We start from the raw sequence: 22816 nt of genomic DNA on the forward strand, positions 1-22816 counted from the left end.
ATAGTTATATACAACGAATAACTCATAAGAGATTGTACACAGAAAGTAAAGATCAATAGATAGCAGCAAAGGAAGGTAGGTTCAATGGGTGACTATGACCCCAACGAGGTGATTTTCTTCCCACTGCATTTCGGTGCTGACCCGAAAGATATGTTCATGCAAAGAAAGGCAAAAAACCTATTCAGATCGTATCTCTTTTGTAAATAATTTAGGTTTCTTTATTAGATACATTACTAGGACCAACACAAATTTGAATTTTAGTGCATTTGATGTGTAAACATATGTGTTTCGAAGTGTTTTTCAAATGATCATTGAAAAGTGTTTTTGATGAAATTGGTCTTAGAATTAATTACTGATAAAAATGCAAGTGAATAATTAAAGAGCATTTGAAGTACTTCCTGCAAGAAGCACATAACTAGTGTTTTTTCTAAAATGCACTTCCGGTGCATGTTCAACTCAAAACACTTTCACCAAAAATGTTTTTAGTCATTTTAAAGTCTCTTTCAAACATGCCTAACAAATATATGTCTCAACTGCCTTTTTTTAATGTGTCAAATGCATTTTTGGGAGCGGTAAAATATTTAATTATGATTAATATACTTTAATTTTTATTGAGAAAAATGACTTTTAGATATAATGCATATCTTCCAAACGAATCATATGACTTACAACATAAAAGATTTTATTGAAAAAAATTATAAATGAAAAGTAAAATATTTTTTGGAGGTATTTTGTGCGCTCTCATTGCGATAAATTTCTAGCTCCATCTTTGTTTGAGATTACTCTTGGGCGGCACAAGTTGACAACTAAAAAATGCCAAAGGGTCACTAACTACTAATCACATCCCTTAAACAAGTATACTAAAAAATCCACAAGCAAGATGAAAGAGACACATACTACAAGCTAACGATAAAAACTAAAACTAAAAAACGACACGATTATACTGTTTCTGGTGAACGACACGGATTATGTTTTTTTTAATTACACAAACTTGGTTAGAGTATTTTATTTTTCTCCACTTGGCTTAATACGGATTAACACTGCATTTGTTGGTCATCTTGACATGTACAGTGAATGGTCGCCGCACTTATCATGATGAAGTGTTGTGTTTAGTTCTTCTTTTAAGAGAAGATTAGGTGATTAAATCATTATTTAAACACAAACATAATACAAACAAAGAATTATTGTTAGTTTATGGAGTTTGGAAGATGGGTTTGGTTTACTGTTCATATTTAAATATTTGGGGACAACCCAGGTTTCCAGTTGGAGTGCTGTTGAAATGGAAGTCAAATGGAATATGGCTTTTCAATTGTTAAAGAGTGCCACTATTTCTAATGACTAATTAAGATTTATTTGTAATCACATATTACATAATATAATAACAAGAAGAGAGTTCTTCACAACATTTCAAAACAGTCATTATGTATTTCAAATTTATCCTAAGGCAATTGAAAGTTCGTATAAGAAGCGCATGATAATATTTTAGGCTGTTTTGAGAAGTGCTTTTAAATGATTGAAAACGGTTCTATAGAAAGTAATTTTGAAAACTAGTGCTTCTTGCAAGAAGCACTTCAAGTACTTTTTCAAAATTAACTTACATTTTTACTAAGAATTAGTTTTCAAAATATTTTCTCTAAATGTCCTTTCAACATTTTATAACACTTCTCAAACAAGTCATTTGTGAGTAGCAATAACAATACATTAAAAAGAACTACAGAAAAGAAATATGAGTTTGAAAGGGCCAATTGGGCTTTAGTCTTTAAGCCCAATAATCTGCCTAAGGCCCATTCCGTTGGAGTTGAATCCCACGGTGACCCAATTGGGCAGAAAGCCGAAACAACTATCATATAGACCCAACGTTAGGTGATCTATACAATACTATGTGATGATTTAGGGTTTGTTTGGTATCCTATTTGAAATTTTTTATAATTTCTCAAAATATTTCTTAAAAATTTTTCTTGAAAACAATTTTATTTAAGACTCAAAAAAACTTGTTTGGTATGCAATTTAAAATTTTTAAATCTTACAACTTAAACTTGACAAAGATATCCAAAAAGAGTGGGTCGAGAGAGAAAGAGGAGAGAGAAGGAAATAAAGTAAGAGATGATTGGAAGAAAAAGAAAGAAGTGAGAGAATCGGAGGAGATAGAGAGGAAGAGGAGTGAACCGAGAGAATGAAGAGAGCAGATTGGAGGAGAGACGAAAAAGGTAAAAAAAAAAAAAAGAGAAGGGGGAGAGAGAAAGAAGAAAAGAGAGATAGCTTTGGAGTGAGAGGGGAGGAGGGAGAGAAAAGAAAGGAATGATTTTAAAGTTAAAAACTCTAAAAACTCATCTTTTGTGTTTTTAGAGAATAGACTATATTTTTTTTGTTAGTCTTGAGTTCAGTTTTTGAAAATAATCATACCAAACAAGTTTTTAAGGTCTAAAACTTGAAAATTGTTTTTGAGTTTAAAAAGTTGGATTCAAGTAGAATACCAAACAGACTCTTAAATTCTTGTAATCCAGCAACACCCGTTGATTAACGAAGTCAACACCCACAAACTATTGGAAGTAGAGCTCCAATTTCCCCTTATTTTTTTCCCTCGTTAAAAGGAAAAATGAATTTATGAGCTAATGAAAATAGATTAATGTTTTCTGTATCAAATTCGAAGATAAAAGCTTGTATTGAGTTTATCAGATTACGTCTTTTTTATGGCATCTCTCACAAAAATATGAAACCCTTATATGTTTTATATCTCATCCAACTCTACGTAATCCCATTCGATATGAAAATTCCATAGTAAAAAATAGTCCTATATAATATTTTTTCGATTTTCACCTTGGTCCCTGCCCAAGCTCTAGAAAGTCCGGTACAAATTTAGATAATCATGACAATTTCTCGTCAACTCCTTGAGAACGTCATATATTTCTTAGTTTCACGGTGCCTCTCTTCTAAAGAATAAAGAAAAAGTCAACAGCATAAAGTAAAGTGAGTTACAAAGTTCAAAGTTGAAGTAAATTATTTTAAGTTTCAATTGGCAAATTAGAGCAAATATTGAATTTTAGAGGATAAGTCAATAATTAAGGCAAGATTATGTTCTTCTCGTTTTCTTCGGTATAAGCAAATCAAAGAGCAACGCACTGCCCGTGGTCAACGAGATGGCTCCTGCAAACAAATGAACTTGTTTGCCGAAAAGCACGAACTTTTGAACATCAGACGTTGAATCCACTCGACTTTCCAAAAGCCAGTTCATCCATAGCCATGATCCCTTCTCCAACTCCGAATTTTCGACCACCCGGCCCTCCTCCGTTTCGCCGGAAATCTATCTCTCAGATGAAACATACACAAAAGCAGAAAAAGGACTAAATTTCTCTCCGTAGGTCTTTTACAATGTGATTTCTTACAACAACAACATGCGATCAAGAACAGCTGTGGAACTTCTGAAGGCCATGAGTGATATCGAAACGCAGTTGGATAAGGCCAGTCTGCCATTTCTGCTTTCTGCAAAGTGCTTTTGCTTTTGTGACATTGCAGCACTTTGAAGCTCTATCCAGATGGTTTTCACTGCATTCTTCAAGGGGAGCCCGATGACAGAATTTTCACTGTCCTTGACGACATTGTAACATGGCTTGATTCCCGGTGCTTAATTTTATTCGTCAGACATGACGCGTTTATTGATTTTTGGTCTCCTTGATTGAATTACCATTCAAAAGCTGGATATGCCATGGACTATATATATCCGGGTTTTGGTCTTTCAGAAGGATTGCATGGTTAGACCCAAGCTTTGATCAATTAGCTGATGATGTTATTGAACAGTATACACCAAGATTAAAGGTGTTACACTGATTAGCATCTTGATCATCAGATACTACAATCCTACATTATTATCTTTTAGCGTAATTAATTGAAAAAGGTCTTGCTTTGCATATTTCGACAGGAAATAAGTATTATCAGGGATCTTAGACTGATTAATTCTTCCTAAAATTTGTTGGAAATTCAAATAAAAACAGGTTGTTAAAGCAAGCTGTTAGTTTCTTTCCAGGTTGTTCACCTACAACTACAAACATCATTGCTCCCTCCATCTGTTAGCCGAAAGCTGATTACAAGACAATAGTGTGCTGCCATGTGATGTGCTAGCCGAAAGTGTGTTGATTGCAAACTGGAAAGATAGCTGCATATGTGTGCTAGACTGTCCAAAGTTCATATGATCTGTTTGTGTGTGCTGTTGTGTTTATTTTATTAAAAGCACTTGAGTGGTCCTTCATTTTTTGCTTGTATAAATAAGCCTCTCGTAAGGCTTTAGAAAATGTCTCTGATTTGTCATTCCATTTCAGAAGTGTGTTTGCAAACTCTTTTAAATATATCAAAGTGCATTGTTTGCCGAAGCTTGTAGCTTCCCTCATTTCTCTATTTCTTTGTCCAATTTTATTGAGAGTGCAAAGTGAGAGGTGTGATAGAGTTTGTAAACTTATTACCCACATATTTTAGTATTGAGTTAGTAAACTCTTTTGAATACCAACAATTGGTATCAGAGCCAGAATACCATTCTGGCAAGTGCAGCAGTTATGGCGTCCAACTTAGTGCAGCTCCAAGTTCCCACATTGAAGAAAGAAAATTATGAAAGATGGTGCATCCAATTCAAAGCATTGTTTGGATCACAGGAGCTATGCGAAATAGTCAGTAGTGGGTATGTTGTACCCACTGCCGAACAAGAAGCCGCATATATTGTAGAACAAAGGAACACTCTCAAGGACTTACGAAAGAAGGACGAGAAAGCGCTGTATCTTCTATACCAGGGTCTGGAAGATTCAATGTTCGAGAAGGTTGCATAAACAACAACGAGCAAGCAAGTATGGGACATACTCAATACAATCTACAAAGGAGTAGATCGAGTCAAGAAAGTGAGGTTACAGTCACTTCAAGCAGATTTTGAAACTGCTTACATGAATGAAGGGGAGAGCATCTCCGACTATCACTCAAGGCTCATTGTGATAGTAAATCAGATGAGGAGAAATGGCGAGAGACTCGATGAAGTACGAGTTGTGGAGAAGATACTCTGGTCACTCACATCTAAGTTTGAGCATGTGGTGACTGCCATTGCGAATCCAAGGATTTGGAGGCGATAAGCGCAGAGGAGCTACTAGGATCCCTCATAGTTCACGAGCAACGCATTCAGAAGAATGCAAGCCCCACAACGCTAGAGTAAGTTTTGGAGTCAAAGTTGAATATTAACAAACCAAATGGAGGTTGTGGGCAGTGGAACTCACGTTGTGGGAGTTCATCCAACCGTAGCCGAGGACGAGCCTGAGGAAGAGGTCGAGGCTATGAACAAAACCAAGGTCAATCTCAAGAGTGGAGATCTACTCGAGGAAATGCGCATATCCAATGTCACACTTGCAAGCAATATGGACATTATGCAAATGAATGTTCATATAAAAATGGTGAGCATGTCAACATGGCAGAATCAAATGGAAATGCTGGTGAGGAATTTACAGTCTTACTAGCACACCATGATATCAGTAGCCAACAAGATGTTTGGTATTTGGACTTTGGTGCAAGCAACCACATGTGTGGAAAGAAAGAGTTTTTTTTCCGAACTCAAAGATGGGCCTTATGGATCTGTGAGTCTTGGTGACTCCTCAAAGTTGCCAGTTGAAGGCAAAGGAAAGATCAAAATCATCCAGAAGAATGGTAGAGAAGAAACATCTCCGATACCTATTACATATCAGGTATGAAAAGCAACATTCTGAGCATTAGTCAACTGCTCCAGAAAGGGTATGTTATACATATGGAGGATATGTTTCTCACTCTCAGGAGAAAGCTTATTGCACGTGTTCAAATGTCAAAAATCCGAATGACCCGTTGAAGTTGAACACAAAGATTGGGAGTTGCAACAATGGTGTAATGGAAGATGAGTCATGGAAATGGCATCTTCAGTTTGGCCATCTTCATTTCAATGGCCTAAAGTTGCTGTCAAGTGAATGAATGGTTCGTGGTCTATCTCAGATTGAAGCCACACGCCAAGTATGTGAAGGTTGTATGCTTGGCAAGCAAGCACGACTATGATTCCCTGATGGTGATACATGGAGAGCAAAGGCACCACTGCAGATGGTACACACGGATATATGTGGTCCATTGGATCCTATGTCTTATGGAGGTAATAGGTATTTTATTATTTTCATTGATGATTTTAGTAGGAAAACTTGGGTTTATTTTCTCAAGGAGAAGTCGGCTGCCCTAAAAATCTTCAAGGAGTTCAAGGCACTCACAAAGGTTGAAAACACCCACAAGTTTGTGGCTGTGAGATCAGATAGAGGTGGAGAGTACACCTCCAATGCTTTCCAAGCATACTGCAAAGAGCAAGGAATTAGACATCAACTGACTGCTGCCTATACACCACAGCAAAATGGGATAGTCGAAAGAAAGAATCGAACCATCCTTGACATGACAAGGTCTATGCTTAAGGAGAAGAATTTGCTAAAAGAATTGTGGGCAAAAGCTGTAGCTTGTTCAATTTATTTATTGAATCGATGTCCAACAAAGAGTGTCAAGAGGATGACACCACAAGAGGCTTTGAGTGGATACAAGCCGAATGTTGCACACCTAAGAGTTTTTTGGGTGTGTTGCATATGCTCAAGTTCCAGAAGCCAAGAGAATGAAGCTTGATGATCGAGGTGAAAAGTGTGTGTTTGCGGGCTATAATGAAAAGTCTAAGGCATACATGACACGCCTTGATTTTAGGAGCATTGATTCTAGGATTGGGGTATATCAATACAAGCTCTATAACCCACTAACTGGTAAACTAGTGGTTAGTAGAGATGTCATCTTCAGTGAGGAAGAGGCATGGAAGTGGAACAACAAAGAAGTCAGTAAAGAGAAGATCGTCTCCACTGATTTTGAAGAACCAGAAGTTGTACCACCTGTTGAGCAACAACCTGCTCAAACAACCACAACAACTCCATTGCACAGAACTGCAAGGAGTGGTCCTACATCTAGTGAAGAAAGCAGCTCCTCAACTCCAGTGAGGCTAAGAAGTCTCACTGAGATATATGGACAAGAAGAAGAAGAAACCAACATTTTCTGCTTGTATGCAGACCACAAGCCTCTCTCATTCAATGAAGTTGTGGAAGAAGATCGTTGAAGAATAGCCATGGAGGAAGAAATCCATGCCATCGAGAAGAATGACACTTGGGAGTTGACAAGGCTCCCACAAAATCAGAAGGCTATTGGTGTCAAGTGGGTTTACAAGATCAAACGCACTGTAGATGAGAGTGTGGATCGATACAAAACAAGGCTTGTAGCAAAGGGCTACAAACAGAAGTATGGAGTGGACTATGATGAAGTCTATGCTCCAGTTGCAAAACTTGACACGGTAAGATTACTAATCTCTCTTGCCGCTCAGCATAAATGGAAAATTTATCAATTAGATGTCAAGTCAGCCTTCCTTAATGGAGTTCTTAAGGAAGAAGTGTACGTGGAACAATCAGAAGGCTTACAAGTACAAGGAAAAGAAGATAAGGTGTATCGTTTAAAGAAGGCTTTGTATGGCCTCAAGCAAGCACCACGAGCTTGTTACTCAAGGATTGACAACTACCTTCACCAAAATGGATTTCAGAAATGTCCATACGAGCATTCAGTTTACATGAAGAATGGTGCAAAAGGGGAGTTCTTAATTATTTGTCTTTATGTAGATGACTTTTTGTTTACAGGAAACAATGAAGCAATGTTCTGTGAGTTCAAGCAATCCATGTTCAGTGAATTCGAGATGACTGACAATGGATTAATGTCATACTTTCTTGGCATAGAGGTGAAGCAAGAAAGTGACGGTATCTACATCTTTTAACAAAAGTACATGAGAGATATATTGGAGAAATTCAATATGGACAAGTGCAATATTGTCAACACTCCAGTTGCAACTGGATTGAAGCTGTCTAAGGAAGGAGAAGATGAGTTTGTAAGCTCAACCGTGCACAAAAGCTTGGTTGGAAGCCTAAGGTACCTTACAATCACAAGACCTGATATAGTTTATGGTGTTGGACTCGTGAGTCGATACATGGAAACACCAAGGGAGTCTCATTGGCTGGCTGCTAAGAGAATTTTAAGGTACATAAGAGGTACTCTAAACTATGGTCTGTTTTATAATTTTGGTGAAGATGCAAAATTATTTGGTTATTCAGATAGTGATTGGGGAGGTGACCAAGATGAAAGGAAAAGCACAACTGGCTATGTGTTTTTTCTAGGATCAATAACTTTCTCATGGAGTTCAAAGAAGCAATCAATTGTTGCTTTGTCATCATGTGAAACCGAGTATGTTGTTGTAGCCTCAACAGTGTGTGAGGCAATTTGGTTAAGAAATCTGTTGAAGTCAGTGTGTCATCCACAAGTGGAATCGACTGTGATTCATGTGGATAACATGTCTGCAATCAAGCTTGCAAAGAATCCTGTTCAACATGGAAGGAGTAAGCACATGGATACCAGGTTCCATTTTCTGATGGACCATGTGAAGCAAAAGACAATTGAGCTTGTCTATTGTCACACGAAAGAACAAGTGGCTGACATCTTCACTAAGCCACTGTCAGTTGAGCCATTCAAGTTGCTATGTGAAATGCTAGGCATAAAGGCGTTTTGATTTGAGGAAGTGTGTTGGAAATTCAAATAAAAACAAGTTGTTAAAGCAATCTGTTAGTTTCTTTCCAGGTTGTTCACCTACAACTACAAACATCATTACTCCCTCCATCTGTTAGCCGAAAGCTGATTACAAGACAGTAGTGTGCTGCCATGTGATGTGCTAGCCGAAAGTGTGTTGATTGCAAGCTGGAAAGATAGCTGCATATGTGTGCTAGACTGTCCGAAGTTCATATGATCTGTTTGTGTGTGCTGTTGTGTTTATTTTATTAAAAGCACTTGAGTGGTCCTTCATTTTTTGCTTGTATAAATAAGCCTCTCGTAAGGCTTTAGAAAATGTCTCTGATTTGTCATTCCATTTCAGAAGTGTGTTTGCAAACTCTTTTAAATATATCAAAGTGCATTATTTGCCGAAGCTTGTAGCTTCCCTCATTTCTCTATTTCTTTGTCCAATTTTATTGAGAGTGCAAAGTGAGAGGTGTGATAGAGTTTGTAAACTTATCACCCACATATTTTGGTATTGAGTTAGTAAACTCTTTTGAATACCAACAAAATTATGAACGACAGGAAGACCGGAGTTGAAGGGGTTTCCCCGCTTTATACTGGGGCAGTCCATGCGTGGCGCGGTTACTCTCAAGGTGCACTTAAGGGAACCATATGCATGGGGTGGAGTTCTTGTGGCACCAATGTGTAAAGTAAGCCAGTTGTTGCTCTAGTATACACATTAGCTGCACTACAAACTAGGATTCATTCATTTCGATTTCAACTTTCCTTTATCATGAAGTTCTGTCGTACCTTGTAGCTCAGTTGAATATAAAGGTTTCCATGTATAGAGCAAAAGGTTGAGTCTCGTTGTTAAGAATCATTGTTTTCCTTGTGATGACCTCATTAGGCTTTTATGCGAGCCCTCATTAGGAATTTACAGGAATCATCTGCCGATTTGCAGACATCGCAATGTCTTGACAAATCAAGAAAGCAGCCATTCGAATATAGTTTCTTGTGTGCAGAATTTTCTACAAGTTGATTCCCGACGTTGCAAAACCAAATTTTACTTTGTCTAGAACATTGTTTTTCATTATGGAAAATTTTCTTGCCTTGAGTTGCCGAAAGATTGCAGAGGACGTAACACCTCCAGCGGCCGAGCTGAAGATATTAACTCTCATGTCAAAAGTTATGCGGAAAGAAAAGCTTGTCCCACAGAATGAATTAGTGGAGCTGGCCTTCAGAGACCTTCGAAAAGGGGAAATGGTTCGTCTTTCATTTCATCTATCCACGTGAATTCACTTGTATGAAAAATGTGATGGATACGGATTGGTGTAATATCAAAACATCTTTACCTGCTTTCAGAGGATTCGAATTTTGGTATCCAATGGAGATAACTGAGTCAATGTTTGCTCATCCCTTGTCAAGCAGTCTACAATGTGATATGTTACAAGGACAACGTGCGGTTAAAAACTACAGGCTACTTACGATATCGAGATGCAAGTGGAGAAGGTCAGGTTCAGTTGTATTTTGTGTCGGATGTGCATCCATTCTTACCTATTGCTGCTTGATGCGTTTGTTGTTATGTCACGGACTAACAAAATTGGAGATATGTCAGGTTTCAGCGCCACTCCTAGTTCTTCATGGAGCTGCAGAATAGGTGATTGATCCCCTGGTGAGCCAGTTTCTCTATGAGAAGGCCTCTAGCAAGGATAAAACCCTAAAACTCTACCCGGAAGGTTATCATTCCATTCTCGAAGGAGAACCAGATAACACCATTTTTACCGTCCTTGACGATATTATCTCTTGACTCGATTCCCATTGTTTCCCTACCTAGCTGTACCCGTTGATTCTGTGTAATCTACCATTTGATCCATTGGTTTTGTTTTTCTTTTTACTATCTCTGGTCAAAAACTGCATATATGTTAGTTTATCTATATTTTAAACAATATGGGATTGTAAGCTCATTCGTTGTCTGCAACACGGTGATCACAGATTCGTCATACATGCAAGTTGTCTCTAATCATTTGTGGCACGTTTACGTAAGGGTAATCGGCATTCGGAAACGGAATTGAATTCCGATTACGGAATACTCTAGTGTTTACTAAATTTGAGGTAATCAAAATTTAGTGGGTCCCACGCAAATTTTGGAATCCAATTCCAAAATTTGGAGGAATTGGACTCCTAACAATTTGATGGTATTTGGATTGCGGAGGATTGAGGGAGTGAGGAATCCATTTTTCTTACCCATTGTGCCCATGCATAAAAGTTGAAATTCTAAAGAAACCCAAGCTCTCGTCCCCAGTGTTATCCCTCTACTTCTCCCTCACCACCGTCGCACATCCCTTGCCCTTCCCAGGACACAGACCCGACCACCATCATCTTCCACAACAATTAAACCACAAAAGTTGATCAAACCACAAACCAAGAAGAACCCTAAATTATCCGCCACAAGCGCAACTCGCTCATAGGACTTGAGAGCTCTGAGCGACTCCTTGAAACTTTTCAGCACCGACTGGGAGAGAAGCCTTTCAGTTTTCGAAATGAGGTTGTCCTCCGAGTACTCATCCGTCATCTCCAAATACTTTCCGACGCAACGTAACGGCACGACGTTGGAGGAGCTCAGGTCGATCTTGATGCCGTAGCAGAACTTGGCGGCAATCTCGAAGGTCTCGGAACCGCCGGGGAAGTCCAAGAGGGATATTTGGCACTGGACTTCTTCGATTTCGTCGGTGTCAACTTGCTGGTGGGGGTTTGATGGGTTCGTCTCTTGCTATGTGATCAGGTTGTGAAGCTTTCGACTTTTCGACATGAGAGGGAACTGTAAAAAATCAGAAAAATTTGAAGTTGTTAGCTGAAATTTTTTGTGGTGGAAGGAGTTGAAATGCAGAATGTGCTCTCCAGGTGTTCGATGAAATGACCTGTGAAGATGGAAGGTCATTTCTACTCTAAAAAAAATGTAACAATTTTACTAAAGAAAAATTCTCTCTAAAAAAAAATGAAAGAGTAAAAGTTTTGCTAAAAATAATTAGCAAATAAAATAGATTAGTTAAGCAGGGGTACTTTAGTAATTATATTAAATTTTATTCCGATTCATATGAATTAGTAAACAGTTTATATAGATCAATGTCATTTGTACTCCGATGCCAGACAGTTTTGGTAAACAACTTCAATAGGAATCTAATTCTGATCCAGCTCATTCCAATTCCCCCTCAATTCAATTCCTCCTCAATTCAATTCCTATCAATCTGATTACGGATTAGTAAACGTGCCGTTGAAGTAGAACAATGAGCGCTGTTGAATCTTACAATACTAAACTCTCATTATGCCCGTCTAACGAACTGTGATCACCAGCCTCATCTCACGACATGTGAGAGGTAGTTTTTTTTTATCACGCGAGCTCGGGTGTGTTCTTGATTTTTCTTTTGAAATTGGTTTTTTTTTTTTTGACGGATCTTTTGAAATTGGTTATTCACTTCATATCCCTTAAAAAATATAGTTGTTGCTGTAGTACGTGACTTCAATCCATTACTTAGAGGTGTATATAAAAATAATTATGGTCAATGTATTTATTTTAGGGCCACACGCCTATTTTTATATCTTTATTTTAAGAGCACTATAATAGGTGAGTGGTAAAAAATTAACAAGGATATATAAGAAATATAAGGGTTTATGAATAACACTATCTTTATTTTGTTATCTTCATGACATTTTCCTAATCTTGTCTTATTATAAATTTAGATTACGGGAAAAATTTAAAGATTATTGCTACAATTAAATCTTAAAAAAAAAAAGGAAAATTAGTTCAACAAAAAAAATAATAAAAAAAAATCAGCAAAAGAAACTGTACCACATTTTATGTTTTAGTTCGGTAGGGAACCACTGATCCAGAGCTCTGACCCAGAAGCTGAAGACAAGTAGTTGATTCTCTGCGATTATCCCTCAGAAACTCCAAAAATCGCAGTCTTAAGGAGTTTATTAAGCGATCGGCATTCCACAAGAGGGCTCGTCGTCTTCGTTAGGCATCCATGTCTCTGTTAAACCAGCTCTTCAACCGAGGCGTTTTCGGCACAAAATGGTTGGTGAATCCCATCCTTTTATGTGTTTGTTTAAATTAGTCAAATTAATCATCTGGGTCTCCTTGTTCTTTGCTTATCACGATTTAATTTCGTAACTAATTATCCAGAATTTTTAGTTCTTTTGGTCAAATTTTAGTTATCAATATGTTGTCGAAATTCTTGATTTTGTGAGGTACCCAATATTCAACAAAGCATATTACCATCTGGGTTTCTTTGATTATTTCATTAGTATACCTGTGGAAATACTTCGATCGGTTTTTTCTTTTTTTTTTGCATTTCTGAGCTGTTGGCACTAAATGGTCATTGTTTTTAGTAAATTGGTTGTTTGTTAACTCTGCCGGGTGTAAAAATTTGGAGACTTGGAGTCAAATTTCTAAACGTTTGCAATGCTGTTGTAATAAGGGGTCTAAATCCTTAACCTTGCCGGGTTTTTTTTTGTAGCAAAACATGTTTGAATTTGGGTATTTCACGCATCAAATTACTGCAAAACAAGAGAGATGTGCAACTCAAAAATATGCGCAAGGAGATTGCACAGTTTTTGCAGGCTGGCCAAGAAGCAATAGCCCGAATTCGGGTACAACTTTCAAAATTGTACCGAAAAAATTTCGATGCCTATTTGGTTGGAGTTTGTTGCATGTTTGAATTGTTATGGATAATTGTGGTGAACATTTGATAATGGTCAGGTGGAGCATGTTATACGAGAGCAAAACATTTGGGCTGCTTATGAGATATTGGAGCTGTTCTGTGAATTCGTCCTTGCACGGGTTCCCATTATTGAAAGTCAGAGGTAAATTCGTTAATAGCTGATAATAGTTTCGGCTTTAGATAACTTCTGATACTTAGCCTCTCTTGTTATATATGCATGTAAAGACTTGGTGCATTACTTAAAATATGTCTTTGGAGTCTGTCATTGTTGTTTGTTTTAAACAGTAGGACACGAAGACACGAAATACTAATGCAAGTTGGAATACTATGAGCATTGCGGTTTCCTTTAACCCGCAGGTATATTGGATCTGTGTTATTTTTGCGCATATTTATATCAATATATTTAGTATCTAATGACAGGGAGTGCCCAACGGAATTACGAGAAGCTATATCGAGCATAATTTTTGCTGCTCCAAGATGCTCAGATGTTCCAGATTTAATGCAGATCACAAATTTGTTTACAGCAAAATATGGGAAGGAATTTGTATCAGCTGTGTCTGAGCTTCGTCCTGATTCCGGTGTCAACAGAACAGTTACGTGGTTTTATTGCATATGTAACAGTGAGTCTTTGAAGAACAGCATCATATTTGTAAAAAGAAACTGATACCACTTTTTCAATTCGTTTTATATGATTTTGGCAGATAATTGAAAAGCTTTCAGTTAGTGCTCCCTCCGGAGAGGCAAGGCTTAAGGTATTGAAGGAAATTGCAAAAGAGTACAAGCTGAATTGGGATTCTTCTGACACTGAAGCAGAGTTTAGTAAAAAGCATGAAGATCTGCTGGTACTTTTCCAACTTAAGTTCTTTTTCCTTATTCAAAGTGATCAGTTGTAGCTTAATCTTCTGACATTATTTGTGTCTTTGAAACCATGATTAGGCACCTTGACATATATAGTTTAGTTTTGTAATCGTCAATGGATGCAACTTCTCATGATACGTGAATTCCTTGTTGTGCTGCTTGTGCTTTCAGTCACAAGCATATTCATGATACAGGAATTTCTTGGTCTTAATTTGTGATCTTAGTTAACAATTATCCTTTTTATTGTTCTATATGGGATTTAGTAGTTTGATAGGGAATTGGATTTTCAATTGGATAGATTTCAAATAACATTTGAAGTTGGACTCACATCATGAAACCATATGTTATTAGGAGATATTTATTTTATTTACACTGATTACAAAAATTTTGGACTTTTTCTCATTATTTGTAGGGTGGACCGAAGCACATAAGTGGTGCTGCTGCACCTTCTCAAGCTCCCGCAAAACATATCACATTTAGTTCCCCGCCTGCTAATGGGGCACATTCTATTGTGCCTGCAGATATTAAACAAGAACCTCAATACCTTCATGCTCCAAGATCTTTAAGCAAGACACCATCGTTCGCTAATGAGATTCAACCATCAGCGAATGATGATAAAGCAAGACCAGTTAATGAAACCAAAGGGGAGACAAGACCACAATCGTCTGATATCCTCGAGAGAGCTCGAGCTGCCATTGCCTCTGCTGAGCGTGCATCTGCTGCTGCCCGTCAGGCTGCAGAGCTGGTTAAGTCCTTATAGTGCTCAAGTGAATCATTTGGATACGTTACTAATTGCAAAGAAAGTGCTGAGGTTTTAACCGTACCCATGAATACGATTTGTATATTTGTATCTTGTGATCTGAAAAACTCAATAGTTTTTCTCTATCATTCACCAATTGTTATTGTTGCAATCGCTTTTGCTACAATATATTTTGTGTTGTGATTGACCGGAGGGCACCTGCTCTGGCTTTTGCACCGACTCCTAAGATTCTTAAGCTTTAAGGCTCGTCAATGAACCGTGAGCCATTAGTTGTGCTTGTGATTTGCATATTTTCATTCGTCAGGTGGGAGTGGAAGGCCATCTGATTACATACCAGAATTAAGTCAGTTGTGTGGATTTTTCTTTTTTTCGGAATGTTTGATTATATAGACTAATCATATTCAGATATTGTCCTTGATAATTATAATATAGACCCGGAATGCTGCAATGCACGCATCAAAATTTGGATCGAAAACGGGTGTTTGTAGCCCTCACTGAATGAGTAAACACAGAATTAATGTCTTCCAACAACACCGGATGCTTATGTATTCGCTTGTTGTTGTGCCAATAAGGTTCCTCTTTTCTTCTATTCATGTGGCGTTTTTAATAATATATATGCTCGGGCCTTGCCTAGTTTAGGGTTTTAATAACGGAAGAAGAGATTGCTGTGTGGTTGGATCGATGTTCAAAATATTCGTTTCACACAAATTTGTAAAATATGAGAAAGTCTAACTAGTCAGGACTCAAACATTGTTTGTTTAATCATGTAACATTTGTATATTCTCTTTAAAGTAAACATAGATTACTTATTACACTAGTAACTCGCCTGGTAATTTACTTTCTTTTTTCCGAAACTAGAACCGTATATATGTATGAGGAGAACAACGGTAACATTAAATTTGCAAACATTGATTGGTTGCAAAACAACCAAAAAAAAAAGAAGAAGATGAAAGCCAAGGAATTGGATCATCTCTGAGGCAAAGCCTCGAGATCCTCTTGACCTAATAACACAGACTGTTGAATTTTGATCCAACGACTATAAACAGGAGGATTTCTCTAAAATTATAATAATTCTAGCCGTTAGATCAAAATTCTGGCATGTGTTAGTGGGTCAGAAGAATCCCGAGGCTTCGCCTCGGAGAGGATCCAATTCCGAAAGCCAAACCCTAAACTGTACAAAAGGAAAAAAGTTTGACATGGATGATCTGAACAAACCAAAACATTCTTGTTTGCTTTCCCAGAGAGTCCGATCCGATCTACAACGACACTGCTATTTATCTATAACAGCTGCTGCCACAGCCTGATGAACCTCGATCTGATAACCCTAGTGCCCTAGCCTAGAGGCTAGACCTCATTACACAAGGCTGCACTATTGCATATATAATAGACATGCTATATATTTAACCTAGCTAGCTGCTAGGCTAACGATAAAGGTGACAGTACAGTGGTAAGGAGAGAGTTTACATGACCTGATGGTGGGTATAGTTGTACAGGACAGAGATTCCAGCCGGATCTTCCCAACAAGTTCTAAGGATTCGGAGATTTGGACTTTTGAAATTTGATTCAACGACTACAATTATTATCATTTTTAGAAGATCCCTCTGTTTATAGCTGTTGGATCAAATTTCAATAGTCTGGATATCCGGATCCTTAGGATTTGGTGGGGTGAGATCTAGCTGGAATCTCTATTCAGTTGTACATATATATATATCATAGATAGAGAGTCACGCTTCTCTCATGCAAAGACTAGGATTCTCTCCCCTCCTCTTCTCTCACATTCTCTATTTTGCCTTTCTCTTTCTATATAAATTAATATAAGATGCTAACGTGGCTTAACCGTGACCGTTTAAATAGAAAAAGAGAAAAGAAGAGGGGAAAAAAAGGGGAGAGAATCCTACCCCCCATGCAAACACAAAACCCACGTCGATTTCTCAAAAGACAACAGTACTCTTTAATTAAGTACTCATGCATGAAACTTCAGCAAACACTTCTGAAGGGCACACTTACAACAATTAGCCGTACGTTTATATTCACTGTGTCTCTGTGTCTGCGTCGTGACAAAGATGTAACATTGTTGGGTTAGCATTTAGCAGCATGCATGAGAGAGAGAGAGAGAGAGAGAGAGAGAGAAAGAGAGTTATAATTAGACAGCTATACGTATGAGGTAATATATATCACACCAAAAAAAGAACACCTGGTTTGAATCATAACATGCCATAAGAGGTGGTGGTGGTGCTCAACCGCGTGATCTTCACCAACAACCCACATTGATATTGTGGAACTGAACAGTCGTTTTCGTCTTGAATTTCGTTTTAAACCCCTAATTCTCCATTGGTCGCTTGCTTTAGACCTCCCAGCTGTACCTTCCACTACGAATAATCATTGCATCCCCATGTGGGGATACACACATACCCTATAATGTATCTTGATCATATAAAATTAATAATCGAAATTATTTAATTTATTAATCTTCATTTAAGATCACATGTACAAAATAAATAATTTGAATTGGAGATTTTTCAATCACCTAAATGTATCAAATAAATGAACGGTTCTATATGTTACTTAGTACCTACATTGTTGATTTATTCTATACATTTAAATAATTAAATGATCTCCGATTGAAATGATTTTGAATGAGTGATCTCCAAATGAGAATTAAGAAATTAAATGATTCTGATTTTGAAATTTGTACGATTAATATACGTTATTTGCAACGAAAAATGAGCTCATCCCTATGTTGTGTTTGGCTCATACATTTGTGAGTAATTATGAGTCATGTGTTGACAACAATTGAAGACATGGTGACTACCACAAGCAAAGTTATACTTTATAGACTAGGTATAGACTTTAGTGCATGCTAGGTAGGCTAGGTGATGATTATGTCATGTGAACTTAAGACTTTTTGGTCTTAGTTGTTGGCATAGTTGCTAGTGTATGCCTATAACTAGATGCAATATTTGTGCATTTAGTAATGCTTAGAAAGTGGGAAGGTAAGCATCATATAAGCATCCAAAGGGAGAGCATCCGGCTCTCCCATGAGAAAGGTTGAACATGGGTTGAGAGAAAATCAAGAGAGCTAGAGTGAAAAGTATTCTAGTGAAAGAACTCTTGAGGTAGAGTGAGGCTCTTGGGAAAATTCTATGAGTGGGTGTGCAAGGGATTCGGTATTGAGTTATGTTGATTTAACTCATGTATACTTGTACTGTTATTCTCATAGTGAAGAGCAATATCTCTCCGATGATGTAGGCAGGATTTTTGCCGAATCTCGTTAATTTCTCGGTGTCTTTATTTCTTGTATTTTATTCTGTTCAGTTGAGTGTGATTTGGTGAGGTTGTAATCTGAATCTTGTTTCCGCACTAACGAACAGGCCAAGGCACAACAATTGGTATCAGAGCATCGTTAGAGGCTTTGGTTTGTTGGAGGTCTAGATTTATTCACCATGGATTTTTCAGTTGAGCAGTTTAATGGGCTGTTTTACTCTTGGTAGATGAGAGTAATGAAGCTCGAAGAAATGAAAGACTTGTTCAGGGATGCTTGGATCAACTGCGAAAGTTGATGTTGAGGAAGAAGACAGAGGCCTCTTTCTTCTTACCTCACTTTCAAATTTGTACGAGAACCTTGTGAAACTTTACTGCATGGAAAGATACAGTAAGTTTGGAGCAGGTGCAAGCTTCTTTGGTGTGGAATGATACACAAAGGAGACCATGGATGATGGTGGGCACGAAACTGCTTAAGCTATTCAAGGTTGAAATCGTGGAAGAAAATTGGAAAGAGGATCTGAGAGAGACAACAGGTTCAGATCCGGTTCTGGAGGCAAGGGTCCACAGTGCTACGGTGCAAGGCCGGGTTGTAGCAAGTTTGTGGCATAAGGCTTCGAGTATGCCCTCTAGGTACTCGAAGCAACACTTCTCCTGATGATGTTTAGTCTCAAATGTTGCAGGGGTTTTGCAGCAGGTGGAGCTATGGGATTCACAGGTGATGAGATGGTCCTGAGGAAGGAGGAAGTGTGGGAATTTTGTCTGGCTCGATGGGTTGTTGCTGGAAACGGGCGCGCTAACGAGTTTCCAGGTTGCAGACAATGAAGAGGAAGAAAACCTGTTGGAGGAGACGAGGGTGTGTCGAGATCCTGTCTGAAGCTAAATGGTGAATTTTAGATTGCAGCAGCTGCACATGCATTGGCCTTGACTGAATCGGAATAGGACAAACGAGGTTCATTCAGGGTGTGTATGTTGGTACGTAAGGCCAATGGGCTTTGGTGATGGGTGCAAGGATTTTTGCATGGTGTATTCTCCAAAGTGGAGATTGTTGTGCTTGGCTCATACATTTGTGAGTAATTATGAGTCATGTGTTGACAACAATTGAAGACATGGTGACTACCACAAGCAAAGTTATACTTTATAGACTAGGTATAGACTTTGGTGCATGCTAGGTAGGCTATGTGATGATTATGTCATGTGAACTTAAGACTTTTTGGTCTTGGTTGTTGGCATAGTTGCTAGTGTATGCCTATAACTAGATGCAATATTTGTGCATTTAGTAATGCTTAGAAAGTGGGAAGGTAAGCATCATAGAAGCATCCAAAGGGAGAGCATCCGGCTCTCCCATGAGAAAGGTTGAACATGGGTTGAGAGAAAATCAAGAGAGCTAGAGTGAAAAGTATTATAGTGAAAGAACTCTTGGGGTAGAGTGAGGCTCTTGGGAAAAGTCTATGAGTGGGTGTGCAAGGGATTCGGGATTGAGTTATGTTGATTTAACTCATGTGTACTTGTACTGTTATTCTCATGGTGAAGAGCAATATCTCTTCGAGGATGTAGGCAGGATTTTTGCCGAACCTCGTAAATTTCTCGGTGTCTTTATTTCTTGTATTTTATTTTGTTCAGCTGAGTGTGATTTGGTAAGATTGTAATCTGAATCTTGTTTCCGCACTAACGAACAGGCCAAGGCACAACACCCTAAACGTTATTTGCAAGGGAAAATGAGCTCATCCCTATAAAAGAAATTCAAACCGATCAGCTCTTCTGGGGAGTTCCCTACTAGCCCTGCCTCCGTCATCACCACCCCCCCCCCCCCGCGACATACTGAAAACCATGTCTTTTGAACCAAACGCAACGTCCATCTTCCAAATCTAAACGCTTCACTTTATATTGAAAAAGTCAGTACAAATTTCACCTTCAACAAACGTAGATTTATTTCAATAATTTTTTTCATTAATGAAATTATCTTTTTATACTGTATTTCTCGTCAAATATATACACAAAAATATCTTCATATTATAACTAACTAAATTTAAAATGTATGGATAAACACAACACATGCAAAAGTACGACTTACAACTATCCTGGCCCCTAGCCTATATGGTACGTGTGGACTAACGAGGGCTAGGTGTTTGATGATTGCGAAGTAACCAAACAAAGCAGTTCTGGTTTGGTTATAGCTATAGCTCACTTTGGACTACATATAGTTAGAACCATCTTTACTTTTTAGTTGGCCAAATCGGTTAATGGTTATGGTAATAGAGTATTCAAAATATACTCTATGTGGTAGAAAAATTATGATTTAAACTCTCGTAGTGAAGACCGTTAACAAATCTTAAAAATGAAGTTTCTATTCAATATCTTTTAAATGCAGAAATAAATATGTATTTTTGTTCAACCCCACGCTTTCTTTGTTCACGTTCGTCTCTATTCTCTCTCTAATCTGTATCTCCACCAACATTTTCAGATGAATATATAATGAATAATGAATCAGCCCATCAACAAAAAAAAAAATTTAAAATAAACCAGCCAAACCAACATTTTTTTTTCTGAAAAAATATTAAAATTGCAGAAAATTATCATGAATCAGCCTCATCCAAGAGAGATTTTTATGTTATAGATGGATAATTTTCGAGTAATGCTAGGGAAACTAAATTTGGAGACTAAATTTGCAAACTAAATGATGTGTTACCAATATAAATGAGCATATCTATCAACGCTTAAGTAATAAACCAATTATTAACTTTTATATCTTTTAGTTTCCAAATTTAATCTCTCTAGCATTAGTTTGTTTTGATCGGTTGTTTGGAGGGTTCCTTGAGTCAGCTGCAACATTTTCTCACCGCGCTGCTTCTTCATCTTTTCCTACGAAAGATGGGAGAGTTTGCCATCCATTTTAGAAAAGAAAAGGAACAATAGTTAGCAACTATGTTTTTCACTTTTGTTCATGAGTCTCTCGGCAAAAAAAAAAAATAATAATTACAAAGTATAAAGCTTCCTGCTAAGACTATGAAAGTAGGAGTTAAAAGAAGTAAAATGTTGCAATTTTTTTTAATGACTTCAGGAACTGTAATTCTCCATCCAGATCAGTAAAACAACAATTAAGCAAATAAATAAGAGAACCAATAGAATCCTTTATGCATGTATCGAATGTTAATCTCCAACTATTTTTTATTTTTTACTGTTAAGATTTAAGAAACGTTCATTGACATTACAAATATGATAGCATGTTTATGTCCATTGCGGCCGACCTATATACAAAAACAATGATGAAATAACTTTTACGTACCCGATCTTTTTCCACAGCAAATTGTACAAATGGGTCGGGCAGTGGCACCTCCTCTGTGGGTATACCGTTGCAATCCACGATTTATGGAATTGTACTCACAAATTTCCTGCCATACATGAGTACAATTGGATTAACAAAGAATGAACAGGTTTCTTTCAATGAATCTACGTACTAACCGATCGATCATCCGAAAAAATGATAGACATACTTGATAAACCGGATCATCGATCATACAAGTTGCAGTGCCAGTTCCAATCCTCATGAGAAATTAAAAACAAAGAAAATTTAAATTACAGCAGTACCTCTAGTACTATCATCATTTGAAAAAATTGCATACGCATGTCCCATAGTTTCCTGTAGCTCACAATTGAACAGGAAGATGTTCACATGTCACTATTTAATGTGATTATCTTAATTTGTAGATAGCTCTAACAAGTCAAATCAATTGCAGCTGTTGGCCTTTTCTCCAACAAATAATGGAGCAAATGCCAAAGGAGTGTGATATCCACACACCCCATTTTACTTCTCACACACCCTTCTAATTTTCGGCCGTCGGATCGGATGAATTGAAGAAGATCAGCGGACAGAAATTAATAAGGGTGTGTGGGAAGTAATTTGGGATGTGTGGACAGCACACCCCAATGCCAAAAAGTATAAAAAGAGAAGAAAAAAAAAACAAGTAACTAAATTTATCGTGAATAATCCAAGCAAGGCAATCCACGAAGTATTCTAAAATGTTTTTTGCACCCTTAATTAGGGATTTTTAAATGGATGTAAATATAAATATTGATTGGAAATTCGGGTTACATTGATACCAAGTGAGAAAAAAATCCATATTCTAACCAAATTACTGAATACGATTTCAACCCAGCTAATATGACCTATGAAAGGGAAAAAAGGGGAAGAACTACATTAATCAACCTTGAAGATTAAACAGATGTTTTTATAATGTGGACGTAAAATTATACTTCTTTTTTCTTAATGTACACAAGATGGGGGAATTGATCGAAGATCGAATCAAAAAGCGTAATAAATCAGCATCATGGAGAATGCAATTTGAGGAATGGATCAAAGATCAAATCGAAAGATGTAGATCAAACGGGTCACAAGCCTAACTCACGGCTACCGTAAAATGTGCATTTTTAGCTCAATTCTATTGTTTACTATGTTTTATCATCATTCTAAGATTTTAGGACGTTTTCGGTATTGTTGCTATTTGTTTAATTCGTTTACTATTTGAACTCCTTGAAAGTGTAGTGCTTATTAAGAGGCATTATATATACCACCTTTTAGGTTCTAGGTTGGTTTACTTGTGCTTTCTGGATATCATTTAATTAATAC

General features: G+C 37.5%; 2 protein-coding genes across 3 annotated transcripts; both read left to right on the forward strand.

Moving 5' to 3' along the window:
- The first annotated feature begins 4544 nt into the window (after positions 1-4544).
- On the forward strand, positions 4545-5105 carry LOC139190440 (uncharacterized). Its single transcript, XM_070810739.1, has 2 exons — positions 4545-4776; positions 4867-5105. Exons 1-2 carry the CDS (start codon positions 4545-4547, stop codon positions 5103-5105), a joined length of 471 nt encoding a protein of 156 aa, XP_070666840.1.
- Positions 5106-12287: 7182 nt separating this feature from the next.
- Positions 12288-15115, forward strand: LOC103423743 (uncharacterized). Of its 2 annotated transcripts, none has more exons than XM_008361823.4 (6): positions 12288-12664; positions 13107-13239; positions 13349-13452; positions 13731-13902; positions 14012-14152; positions 14581-15115. In XM_008361823.4, exons 1-6 carry the CDS (start codon positions 12615-12617, stop codon positions 14926-14928), a joined length of 948 nt encoding a protein of 315 aa, XP_008360045.3. In that variant the 5' UTR covers positions 12288-12614; the 3' UTR covers positions 14929-15115. The 2 variants fall into 2 exon arrangements, with proteins under 2 accessions (XP_008360045.3, XP_070666741.1); XM_070810640.1 differs by having other exon boundaries at positions 12479-12664; positions 13718-13902.
- Positions 15116-22816: the final 7701 nt, after the last annotated feature.

Source organism: Malus domestica, chromosome 13 (genome assembly GCF_042453785.1).
Source record: "Malus domestica chromosome 13, GDT2T_hap1".
NCBI lineage: Eukaryota > Viridiplantae > Streptophyta > Magnoliopsida > Rosales > Rosaceae > Malus > Malus domestica.